Raw genomic sequence first — 13,869 nt, forward strand, 5'->3', positions numbered from 1 at the left:
AAAATGGATTTAATACACTTAAGATCTTCCCATAAGTACTACAGAACAGTTTCATTTTTTTCTCCCAGAATATTCCTTTTGCTTACAGATCTTATAGATCTATCATAAGCTGTGATCAAAGGAATTTAAACTTCAAGCCCAAAGTTTCTCAATTACCTGCAATAACACATTGAGTCCCCAAAGCTAATAGATTTTTAAAGGTAGGAACAAAAACAAAAATGTTGCTGAGACTTACTAAAGGAAAAAGCGAGGAAAAGGTTTTGCTAAAAATGTCTGAAAATATATATGGAAATGTGATTTTCAAAATTTCGTATCTTCTAGATAAAGCCTTTTCTTTTAGATGATCCTTCCCTTCCCAGTTTACAAATGACCTTTCCATTAAAACACATCAACTTCAGAAGAGGAACATCATAGGCACTTTTTCCAACCCCTTTCACCACAGTTAGAAGTCCTTACCTGGTTCAGGGAGCTCAGCCTGGGGTGTCAAACTGGGAATTACTGGCTCCTTTTCCATATCTTCCATGCTTGCACTGGATTTATCACAAACATTCAAGGGTGGACCAACTGAATCTAAGTGGCTAGCATGATTTGGATCTGTCAGTGAGTCCTCTAGTATGTTTGTAGAAGTTGGAGTTCTATTCTCTGGGAAATCATCCCGACCCTTCTGAACAGGGTCACTAGGAAGCAAGACCCCAAAGGCATCTTCAGAGTTCTCTTTCTCCTTAAACCTGTTAGTGCGCTTTCCAGGTTTTGTGCGCCTTTGGTTTAAACGCTGCCACCGCTTTTTAGGCACCACTTGATTTACCCCATTTAGTTCATCATTCTCACTATTCATTTCAGAGTCCAGCTCTGGGCCTTTTCTGTTCTCAAAGGGGGAACCCTTTTCAAGAATTTTATCAGGTTCAGACTGTTTATCAAAATGTACATCAGAAAACTGAGCATCTTCACTTTTTAAATGTCCTGTTAATTGAAGAGTTTCTTCTTTACCAAGATCTTCTACCCCACCCTTGGATGGGCCATTCACAGAGCATCCACTCTCTTTGTCTCCCTGCAGTGCAGTCTCCAGAGTCACAGCTGGAAGCCGGTTCTGGTTCAGTTTTCTTTTTCGCTCTGTCTTTAAGGCTTTCCGGTTCACTGTATTCTTTGCCACCTGGGCTGAAAAAACATCTCGAAATTTGGAGGATGGTTTTGATCGGGCACAGTTGCGCCTGGTAACACAGTTGGGACGACTTTTGCCAGAAGCAGGAAGGTCTCCTCTGTCAGACACTATGCCAGGTAAGGAGGCAGACAATTCCCCAGAGAGCACAGAGTCACCACTAGAGGTAGGATGGGCTGAGTCCTGAGTGCCCTCTCCATTTTTTTCTGAATTGTGGGTGGAGCCTCCTGAAACCAAAACCTTAGATGCTGCCACAGGACTACTGGTAGTAGAACAGTCGCCACGAACAGGACTTCGATAAGAGACCAAATTTTGAGCAGTCATCAACCTTTGCTCCTTGGTCTTACTATCATGCATATCTTTCAACATCATTAGCAATGTACTAAATTTGTAGTCTGGTTCAATAGGTATATGATTCTGACTAGAAGCAGAAGAAAAAAGTAGCGGTTTTGATGGCTTTGATGTTCCAGAGTCACTGACATCATCACCTAAAGATCTGTAAGAGAGTTCCTTCAATTCAGATAGAACATGTTTAACTACTGCTGTTTCTATGTCACTTGAATCCCTGGTTTTCTCATGCATGTTGTTCAGTAGTTTTAGCCCATCCACCTTTCCAGTTTTAGAAATGCTGGCCAAAGGAGAGCCTTTGGTATCAGAAGAGCAGCATTTCAAACCACAGTCCTCATTTGTACCTTGGGGTTCTACTATAACTGGATTTTCTTTATGTTTACACTTTATACTTCGGAACTTGGGCTGTTTGCTTTTCAAATGTAACAGAGCTTGATTTGTAGTACCACCCTTTATCAGTGTGTTTTCACTGGAAATGCTTGATGGTGTGTTAAATTTTGGAGAAAGACCATCATTTCTAAATTCCGATTGGGTTTTGTGGACGAAAGTGGATACTTTAATATCAGTGAGATTAACCTGAGATGTCTCAGTTCCAGGATCTACTGTCTTTGTACAATCTACTAAGTGGTCTGTATGTGAGTTAATCAGAGATTTCTGTTTTGCTTTCACCCTAGTGTTCGTGGCAGGATACCTAGAATACTTCATCTTTTCATTTTTCTGCATGGATAACAGGTTCTCTCTTCTATCAAACGTATCTGTAATTTCAAGGACACTGTTATCAGACTCTGAGCTGTGTTCTACAGGGTCCAGATCACTACTTCCATCATCAGAAGTGGTACAGATACTGATGGAATCACTTCGCTTTTCCTCATCACCAGCTCCAATATAACAGAGCTGTACTTTTGAACTACACACCAGACCTCGCTGAAGTTTCTTTTTCTCCCCAGAATGTTTAGAGATCAAGGCACCCTCAGACAAGCCCAATAAAGAATCACAATTTGAAGTCTCAAATTCTTTCTTTGCACTGTTTTTGCCACACGAAGAAAACAGGAAACTTCCTGGGGCAGTGCTGGACCCTGTGAGGCTGTTTGCTATCCTTGAAAGTTCATTAGAGGCCTGCTTATCAGATACATCCCCAGAGATAAAGTTTAGGCCAAGGTTCTCTGGAATCTTACCCCTCCGTTCTTCCTTATGTGCTTCAAATTGCATGATGCTTTTTTTCACACTAGTCCTTTTTGGATTATCAGAGCTCTTTCTGGCTCGAGACTTAGCACAGGGCTTTTCCTTCTCATCTGCAGAATGCTCAGAATCAAAAGCCAGAGATTTCAAGCAGCCATTAAGCAACAGATCATGTTCTGATTCAGGATCATTTGTACAGTCCTCAAATGGCATATCCTCCTCACTGTCCAACTTGCCTGAACTAGTGACACATTTTCGGTTCTTTGACCCTTTAGGAACATCATATTGTTCAGCAAGACCAACGCTGGCTTCCCATTTACTCAAAATTTTCTGAGGAACCTTAAATGTAAACGAGAAAAAGCACAACACTTATCAGAGAAATGTAAGGCGACACTGGAAGAAAATGAATAAACATCTTTCAAATCAGAAGCTTGTCTAAACTTTGTTGCACTTCTTCAACGTCTTATTATGAGACTTGTCAGGAAATTATCATGTTGATTTACCCTCAGTTTACCTAAAAGGGATTCCTCAACAATACTTCTGTCAATAAGATTGATCATTAGGAGAATTAGTGTCATAAATTCTCTGCCCTTCTTGGATTTATAAACTAAAGGAAGTAGCCATTAATCAGACTACAACTGAAAATATTACATTTCTAAATCAGACCTTCCTTACTTACTCCTCTATAACTTAAAATAAGGACTTATTTTCTTTCTGACTTATGAAGGGCATGCCCATGCTCAGACGCAAAAGAAAGAAAAAGTTTAAAGATGAATATGAAAATATAGGCCAGGAGGAAAGAAGAGATCAGATCTAATTCTAAGAAACCTGAATTTTAAAATTCTACCTATCACTAGGGCATCTAGCTAATAAGTACATACAAAGTGGATTATGCCCAATTTATCTCTGGGACATGATTATGTAGTACAGAGACACTTAGGTATAACAAAATACATGTATTCTTTTCTAGAATCTTCACAGCATGAGGACATTTGAGGCTCTGTGAAACATATCTAATTTTCTAGGCTCTTTACTTCCTTGGCTCCATACAATAAATACTAGTCAAGTATTAACACTGTTAACTCTAAGTGTTCACAATTAATTTTAATACTTGTGAAAAAGATGTTCTGCTGAGAATGTAAAACTGTCACTAAAGAGGCACTAAACTATGTGGTCTTTTATATGCAAATATACCCACTAATGCTCATATCTTTGACTAAAGTAAATCAATGTTCCAGAACAAGAAAGTATTAGATAAATCCTATGAAAAGAAGGGTAATAAATGTACCTAGCTAAAAGCATAAAATAAAAATTGTGACAACTTCCTACCACTAACCATCCAAAATAATAGCAAGTTAAACTCCTTCATCCTAACAACATATACTAATAGTTTTTATATTATCAAACTTATAACAGGGTATTTTATACTTACTTCTAATCAGAACAGTTCTATAAGGTATGTTATTAGACAGTTTTAGAGATAAAGATGAGTCTAAAAGAACTTATAAAAGTGATAGACCCTGTATACTAATTTAAAATTATCCTAATCATAATTTTTTTCAAAAAATCTAAAAGTACTTATTTATACATATTATATATACACAGTGAAGTAAGAAACAAACTAAGAATTATTTCTTCTTCTAAAGTGACTATAAAAGTAAGAACTGGTGCTGAGCACGAAGGGGCACACCTGTAATCCCAGTGCTTGGGAGGCTAAGACAGGAGGATCGTGAGTTCAATGTCAGCCTCAGCAACGGTGAGGCGCTAAGCAATTCAGTGAGACCCTATCTCTAAATAAAAACAAAACAGGGCTGGGGATGTGGCTCAGAGTGCCCCTGAGTTCAATCCCTGGTACCAAAACAAAACAAAAACATATAAGCAAAAGAATTGACTATTAGGCTGGGGATGTGGCTCAAGCGGTAGCGTGCTCGCCTGGCATGCGTGCGGCCTGGGTTCGATCCTCAGCACCACGTACAAAGATGTTGTGTCTGCCGAAAAACTAAAAAAAAAAATACTAAAGAAATCTTAAAAAAAAAAAAAAAAAAGAATTGACTATAAAAAAATTAAAACATACTGAGAAAGAATAGTGATTGTTAGGAGCTAGGGGAAAAAAGAAATAGTAAGTTACTATTTAATGGAGACAAAGTTTCAGTTTTAGCAAATGAAAAGAATTAAGAGACCCAGGGACATAGCTCAGTGGTAGAGTGTTTTCCTACAATGCATGAAACCCTGTGTTTGATACCCAATACCACCAACATACATATTTTATATAGATAATTTGACATCAAAAATTGTAACTAAAATATGGTTAAAATGATTAATTTGATGCTATATGTATTTTAACAACAAAATTGGAGGGAAAAATTAAAAGAAAATTTTTCTCAGCCAACATTAACATCAAGCAAAAAAATAAGGGGCTGGGGATGTGGCTCAAGCAGTAGCGCGCTCGCCTGGTATGCGTGCGACCCGGGTTCGATCCTCAGCACCACATACCAACAAAGATGTTGTGTCCGCCGAGAACTGAAAAATATTAAAAATTCTCTCTCTCTCTCTCTCTCTCTCCTCTCTCACTCTCTCTTTTAAAAATAAATAAATAAATAAATGTTCATGATTAAAATATATCCAGGTTTTGAAAGAATGAATTCAACACTGATAAAACATTAAAAAAATTGTTAAAAAGCTGATTATTCTGATTTTTAAGAGAAATAATTAGTCCAGAGAGTGAGAAGTAGAATATTTCATTTTAATGATCACTTTCCTCTTGCCTAAGAAATAATCAAAAAAGACTGCTCAGGTGGTATTGTATTGTGGCTTCTCTTAGAGACAAGGTAGAGGTATCTAAAGTCATTTCTTCAAAAACAATGTAAAGTATTTCAAAAGCTTACTTCACCCTCATTCCTGCAAAAAACCTGCTTACTAGCTATTTTCTCAAAGATAGTACAAAGAAAATGGCTTATATTTCAAGAACAATGCTTCTCCTCTCTGCCAACCTACAAGTAGATAATTTTTAAGAAGCCCCTTATTTAGATTTTATTTTTACCTTATGCCTATATCCTTTTTCTTTCTGCTTTCCTCTTTTCCTAAGGACAGGTAGTTCTTCAAATTGATGCCTGCCTTCAAACATGACGATTGCTTTTCCAGCCACCCAGGCTCTTTCAGAAGGGTCTCCAAAAGCCTCCACGTAATATTCCCGATATGGTCTCCGATTGGCAACTAGATAAGGATAAAAATCAGTGTCACTACTTCATCATCTAGAGAATACCCTTACCCCTACTGCCAAAGATGCTTAGTCTCTAGTGACAATCAATTAGCATGATAAAATACCAACAGAACCAGACAATTGGGAGTAGATCACATAGAAGAAGAATTATATTCAATTTATATGGCAAGAAAATGCATGAGAGTTTTCGAACATATCAGTAGTTTAGTCTATGTTAGGGATCAGTTACAAAGAGACATGGAGGCACATGCCTGTAATCCCAGCTACTCAGGAGACTAATACTGGAGAAATCTCAAGTCCAAGGTGGCCTCATCAATATAGTGAGACTGAGACTCTGTCTCAAAATACAAAGGACTGGAGAGACAGTTCAATCATAGAGTGCCCCTGGATCAATTTCCAGTACCAAAACCTCAAACAAACTGGTTAATTAGCTAATAGTAAAGCAAACTAAGGGAGTAGTCAACAAAATTCATCATCAGCTTATAATGTTCGGTAGCCTCGCCAGACACAGTGGTGCATGCCTGTAGTCCCAGTGGCTCAGGATGCTGCAACAAGAGATTCACGAGTTCAAAGCAAGCCTCAGCAACAGCTAGGCACCAGACAACTCAGTGAGACCTTGTCTCTAAATAAAACACAAAATAGGGCTAGGGATGAGGCTCAGTGGTTGAGTACTCCTGAGATCAATCTCTAGTACCAAACCAAAAAAAGGGGGGGGGGGTACTATAGCTTGGTTGTCAAAAATAACGTACATAAAGTAAGTTGCAGCAATACAAACAATAATCAAAAAAAAGAACAAATGACTAAGAACACTAGAAACACTACAGTAAAATATATAAGGCAAGAAACGTGATACAACGCATTAACATTAATGTAGTAGCTTTCTGGGCCAGATACTATACGAGTATGATCCCAATTATACAGACACACTAAGTTTAAAGTTATTCAGACAGCAAACTTGTAGTCAAATACCTGCTTTGGAAATCTAAACAGCAAAAAAGAAGAGAAATGAAATGAAATCCAGGGAGTCCATAGTTTCTTCATTTCCTAAGTTCTATGTGTACAATGACCAAGATAAATAAAAACTGTATGCTAAGAAAAGATGTTTGAATTCATCTAGTATATATCTCCCACAAGTTTAGCATTTTAGCATCTTTCTATTTTTTAAAAAAAAGGTTACACGGCTAGGGTTGTGGCTCAGTGGTAGAGTGCTCATCTAGCATGTGTGAGGCCCTGGGTTCGATCTTCAGCACCACGTAAAAATAAAAGATATTGTATCCAACTACACCTAAAAAATAAATATTAAAAAAAAATTTTTTTTAAATATTATCTCACATTTCTGCATTAATTCTACTTGCATATCTTTTATTTTTTAGAGAGAGAAAGAAAGAGAGAGAGAGAGAGAATTTTTTAATATTTATTTTTTAGTTCTCGGCAGACACAACATCTTTGTTTGTATGTGGTGCTGAGGATCGAACCCGGGCCGCACGCATGGCAGGCGAGTGCGCTACCGCTTGAGCCACATCCCCAGCCCTAAAAAAATTTTTTTATAGAAAAAGGTTACAGCAGGGTTTGTGGCTTAGTGGTAGAGCACTCGCCTAACATGTGAGGCACTGGGTTTGGGTTCGATCCTCAGCACCACATAAAAAAAATAAATAAATAAAATAAAGGTATTGTGTCCAACTACAACTTATATATAAAGAACCTGTTAAAAAAGGTTATAAAAGTAATTACAGAGGTTCAGCAGTTTGCTGCTTTTTCAAAAAAAAAAGGATAATCATTATATGTAAAAATTAACTTTAACTTGAATCTAGTTCCCTTACTATAATCCACATCCTATTTGTTTTGTTTGTTTGTTTGTTTGTTTGTTTTTTTTTGTTTTTTGTTTTTTTTTGCAGCACTAGAGATTAAATTCAGGGGTGTTCTACTACTAAGCTACATCCTCAATCCTTTTTACTATTTTATTTTGAGACTAGGTCTTGCTAAATTGCCCAACTTGGCCTCAAACTTCAAGCCTCTCCTTCAGTCTCTCTAGTAACTGAGACTATTGCGGCATGGGATTACAGTATATGCAATCACATACAGTCATAATCCGGTTAAAAACACAAAAAGAATTTAGATGTCTCTAAAACATTAGGGAAACTTTCTTCAGAATGCATGAAAGAGAAAATAGAAGAGAGATTTAAAAGTGAACATGAAAAAAGTATAAAGAGATTTCAAAATGCCTGTTTTCTGCAGTAACTAAAAAATAGAAAACATCAAGGTATTTCAACAGCAGTCTGTCTTTTAATAGCTATTTTCTTTCTCTCTTTCTCTTTGTTTCTAATTCCTTCCTTCCTATCTTTCAGTACTACGGATAAAGATGCTTTACACTGACCTACATAATTCATTCATGAGAATCGAAGCAAGAAGTACCCTACCACTGAGCAACAAACGTCTCCAGCCTTTTATTTTTTATTTTGAGATGATCTCACTAACTTCCCCAATGTGGCCATGAACTTAAAAATTCTTGCCTCAGCTTGTAGAGACCCTGAGCTTACAGGCATGTGCCACAGTAACTGGCATAAATGCCAATTTCAAAAGTGTATACATGCTAGACATTATGGCACATACCTGTATTCCCAGAGGCTGAGATAGGAAGATTCCAAGTTCAAAAGTCAGCCATGCCTGAACAATTTTTGAAGGCAAACAGATTGTGAGGGAGAGCATACCAGTATAAGGGTCTGCAAATCTCAATAACATGCATGAATGAAAAAAAAAATTAAAATCACAAGTAGTTGGGGATAGTGATGTATGCTTGTAACCTCAGCAACTTGGGAGACTAAAATAGGAGGATTGCAAGTTCAAAGCCAGCCTCAGCAACTTACTGACTTATAGTCTCAAAATAAAATAAAATAAAAAGGGCTGGGAATGTAGCTCAATGGTTAAGCTGGGTTAAATCTCTAGTACTAAAAAACAAAAACCCACAAGTAGTTCTCAGAACACTAAATAATGAAGTAAAAGAAAAGAAATTAAACAAGGTTAGGCACAAGGCAGAGCTAAAAGAACTTGCATTGCAGGTTAAAAGTTTAGCCATTATCCTGTTGGCAATAAGAAGTCTCTTTTAAACTCTTTTAAACTGAAGAACAACAGGCTCAGTTTCACATCTTAAATAAACTTCTTTGACCTCTATGTAACACATTAAGGGGAAACAGGAGTCTCAGTAGACCAGAGATCACCAAAAAGAGTAAAGATGAGTATAGTAGTATCTAATCTAGGGCAGTGGCAATGGAAAGAACACAATTCAAAGGATTTTTTAAAAATTTATGGGGCTGGGGATGTGGCTCAAGCGTTAGCGCGCTCGCCTGGCATGCATGTGGCCCGTGTTCGATCCTCAGCACCACATACAAAGAAAGATGTTGTGTCCGCCAAAAACTAAAAAATAAATATTTTTAAAAATATTTGACATATATTCAATAAATCAGATAAAATAGGTACTTAGACAACCTTTATAGAATCACTTTTCACAATAGCTAAAAGGTAAAAACAACCTAAATATTCATTGATGGGAAAATAGCTAAACAAAATGTGATCTAAAATGGAAAATTACCCTGTCTACTAAAAGCATGAAACTCTGCCCGGGAAATGGTGGCACATGACTGTAACTAACAGTAACTAGGGAGGCTGGAGGCAAGAGGATCTCAAGTTCAAGGCTGTGACCCTGTCTCAAAACAAACAAAAAATATGAGAGTGGGGGAGGCAAGAGATAGAGCTCAGTGGTAGAAAGCTCCTGGGTTTAATCCCCAGTACAAATAAATACATACCCACATACATATTTTTTAACATTTATATTTTAGAAGTAGTTGGTCACAATACCTTTTATTTATTTATTTGTTTGTTTGTTTTTATGTGGTGCTGAAGATTGAACCCAGGGCCTCACATGTGCTAGGTGAGCACTCTACCACTGAGCCACAACCCCAGCCCAAACACTTAAACAAATAAATGCAAGCTTATTAAGGCATTTATTTATTTAAGTATGTATGTAAATGCCTGAGTAAGCCTGCACTCGCCATTCTCTGTATCTCTGCCATGTTAACACACAGAAAGAAGCTGGCTGGCTATAAGCCAGGAAGAAAGCCTGTAAGAGAGAACAACAAGCTGGCAACTTGATCTTGTACTTCCCAGACTCTAGAGCTATAAGAAATAAACTATTTAGACTCCAGACACAGTTACACCAGCCTGTAATTCCAGAGGCTCAGGAAGCTGAGGCAGGAGGACTACAAATTCAAAGCCAGCCTAAGCAAAAGCAAGGCACTAAGGAATTCAGTGATAGTCTGTATCTAAATAGAATACAAAATAGTGCTGGAGATGTGGCTCAGTGGTCAAGCTCCAGGAACCGCCCTACCCCCCCAAAAATAAATAAACTGTTTAAGTCCCCCAGTCTAAGGCATTTGGTTATAGCAGACTAAGCAGAAACAAGGGCAAACATTTGAAGGAAAAAAAAAAAAACAACTTTTAAAGGTAAGTAGAAAAGGATCAAGCAAAAGACAACATAAAGATTAAAGTAAGGGCTATTTGCAATGATGATACATGCCTGCAATTTCTGTAATTTGGGAGGCTGAAACAGAAGGACTGCCAATGCCAAGTACAAGGTCAGCCTTAGAAACTTTGTGAGATACCTGCTCAAAATGAAATAAATAAAAAGGGTGAGGATATTACTCAGTGAAAGAACACTTGTCTAGCATGCTCAAGGCAGTGGGTTCAGCCCCTAATTAAGGAGGTTATGAGGAGGTGACTACTATAAAGACAACATGAGACAAGGAGGAGGTAGATAGTTAACTAAAAGGAAAGAGGAGAGAGTTTACAATACTGAGTTTAAAAGAAAAAAAAGAATGAGTATCCACTGGATTACCACATCACTAATGGCTCTGCTTAGAGAATAAAGAGGACTATAGACTTCAGTGAGTTCAGAAACAAATGGTTAATAAAAAAGTGGTATAAGTCAATGTTTCCTATAAGCACAGTTATGAAGGATGACAGTTTTCCATGTGAAGGAAAATAAAGTGTCATGGATAGGGATGTTGTTTTGTTTTGGTTTTTGGGTGGTGGTGGTGGTGGTTGTTGCTGTTTTTAACCAGGGATTGAACTCAGGGGCACTCAACCACTGAGCCACATCCCCAGCCCTATTTTTTGTATTTTTATGTACAGGCAGGGTCTCACTGAGTTGCTTAGCACCTCAAGTTGCTGAAGCAGGCTCTGAACTCGTGATCCTCCTGTCTCAGCCTCCCAAGCCACTGGTATTACAGACATGTATGTATACCACCACACCTGGCCATGGGTAGGGTTTTTAGGACACTAGTATATTCAAATATTAGTTCCCTCCATCCCATAAAGAGATACATTCATTCTTTAATCTAAAAAACAAAGAGGGCTGGAATTATGGCTCAGAGGTAGAGCACTCGCCTAGCGTACTTGAGGCACTGGGTTCAATCCTCAGCACCACATAAAAATAAAATAAAGGTATTATGTCCATCTACAATTAAAAAATAAACATTAAAAAAAAAGTTTTACTATTTCCCCAGTAGGGAGCTATTTAAAGTCAACTCTTCTGGGAAGCTCTTTCAATTTTAAAAAATAATTTTAACCTTTTATAGATCCCCCAAAATGGTATCTTCCTTCCAGCAATAGCACTTGCTCTTGGTGTGACCACATTCTTTATAAAAAAGAGAGAGAGAGAGGGAGAATTTTTTAATACTTATTTTTTAGTTTTCTGTGGACACAACATCTTTCTTTGTATGTGGTGCTGAGGATCGAACCCGGGCCACAAACACGCCAGGCGAGCGCGCTACCACTTGAGCCACATTCCCAGCCCACACATTCTTTTACTTACAGGAACAGACCAAATATTAGACTTATAATCATCAGCACCCTCAGTCACCCCCTAATGTTAACATTAGAAGGGTGCTCTTCCTCCCATTAAGGCCAAACCCTCACTTCCATATATATCCCTTCTGTATTCCTTCTCAGAATTCTTGTGGTATGATCCCATGTGTTCAGTCTCAGTCTACTTCCAGAATAGTTAGCACTTCTCAGCAGCGCAAGCACTAACTGCATAATCGACACCATTTCTTTTCTTTCCTTGCAGTAGTGGAGATAAACCCAAGGCCTTCTGCATACCTAGCAAGCACTCTATTGCTGAGTTATATAGCCAGCCCCAAAGAATTCCATTTTTTTTTTTTAAAGAATTGGACAGCAGGTCTGAGGAAGGACCCAGGGATTTGCATTTTATTTGTTTTTATCTTTTTGTAGTTGTAGATGAACAGCATGCCTTTATTTTGTTTTGTCTATATGTGATGCTAAGGATCAAACCCACTGCTACACGCATGATAGGCAAGTGTTCTGCCACTGAGCTACAGCCCCAGCCCAAGAATTCCATTTTAAAAACTCCATCTGGATCTCCTATAGCTCTTTAGTTGTAACATCATCTCTTCTCTACCTCTATCTACATTTCTCAAACTAGTCTGATTCGATTTCTGTCACAACTGAACCACCAAAAGGTTTGCAATGTCCATCTCTTTATAAAAAATGGACATTTCTAGGCAATGTTCAATAAATGGGACAATTTCTTTCTTAAAATGATTCTAGTCACCATATACCACATTCTCCAGGTGTTCTTCTAAGTGAGACATTTTTTTTTTTAAACGTTTGAGGGGATAATGGGGATACTAGGGATCGAACCCAAGGGTACTCTATGACCTAGCAACATCACCAGTCCTTTTTATTTTACTTTGAGACAGGGTCTTGCTAAACTACCTATGCTGGACTTGAATTTGCAATCTTCCTGCCTTGAACTGTCCCAGGTATGGGAATTACAGGTGTGCACCATGGCACTCAGCCTGAGTCTTTTTCATTTCTTTTGCATGCTCAGTCTCCTCCATAATAAACCTCAACTGTTAGCTGCCTCAAAGCCACCCTTTTTGTCAATGCATATTTTGTACGAAGGCAATCTTAACCAAGCTTTGCCATGGCTCCAACCAATAGGAACAATTCTTCAGAGTTACAGAAGTTCTATCATTCAATGCTGAAGTTAAAAACTTGGGAAATATCCTGAAATATAGAAACATGAGAACTAGAAACCTTGAGACTTCATGCTCCTTCACTCCCCATTATTCAATCTATTACAAAGATAAATCTTATCTCCTAAATAATCCTTTGCCATTCAAAACTTCCCACCTCCCATAATCACTGTAATGACTAATGCTTTCAACTGTCCCTCTTATTTATATCCCTTCCAATTCATTTTCCACATTGCAGTCAGAGTGAACTTTAAAAAGCACAAATTAGATGTCAACCCATGCTCATAGCCCTGTGTGGTATCCCCTTCTTCTTAAAATAAATTATGTAATGTTTGAAAGCTCTACAAGCACTGCATGTTGGGCTTCTACCCTCATATATTGCCTCGGTTCATTACTTTGTGGGCTGCAGATCTCTCAGGGCCACAGAACATATTATATTCTGTTCCTCCTCTATACACTAGTTAAATCTTACTCGTTTGAGTCTCAGATCAAAGATATCATTACTGTGCTTGCCTAGCATAAGCAAGGTATGAGATTTAATCTTAACACCAAAAGACACACAAAAAAAGATGTTACTAGCAAAACTACCTTAGAATACTTCCAGACCAAGAGTCCAGATTAAGTGCCCCTGCTGTATAATTGATTACACACCAAAATTATTCCTTGGACACAATTCTCAGTTAAGTATTATATATTTTATTATTATCTAGTTCCTTGTTCCTTTTATAATGGACTCTAATTTCCCATGAGGGCAATCAGGATTGATGTGTTTCACCAATTACTGGATCCTAGCACCTAGCACAGCATTTAACCAATACCATATAAATAGTATGGACTGAACTAGTATGTATAAAGTATACTGGGAATGAGGGAAGACAAGAACAATACAATAAATAAGAAACGACAAGGAGATT

The 13,869-nt window shown here is 37.8% G+C and overlaps 1 protein-coding gene across 14 annotated transcripts in view; it reads right to left on the reverse strand.

Annotated features, from left to right (window-relative positions):
* Positions 1-13,869, reverse strand: part of Nsd1 (nuclear receptor binding SET domain protein 1) — a 156,888-nt gene that overhangs the window by 83,815 nt on the left and 59,204 nt on the right. For all 14 annotated transcript variants that reach the window (XM_040272116.2, XM_040272118.2, XM_005333164.4 and 11 more), the window contains 2 exons: positions 5,724-5,896; positions 457-3,022 (listed from right to left, as the gene is read on the reverse strand). In XM_040272116.2, coding sequence (XP_040128050.1) covers positions 457-3,022; positions 5,724-5,896 — 2,739 coding nt within the window. The remainder of the gene's footprint in view (positions 1-456; positions 3,023-5,723; positions 5,897-13,869) is intronic.

The sequence above is a fragment of the Ictidomys tridecemlineatus genome, chromosome 1 (assembly GCF_052094955.1).
Source record: "Ictidomys tridecemlineatus isolate mIctTri1 chromosome 1, mIctTri1.hap1, whole genome shotgun sequence".
NCBI lineage: Eukaryota > Metazoa > Chordata > Mammalia > Rodentia > Sciuridae > Ictidomys > Ictidomys tridecemlineatus.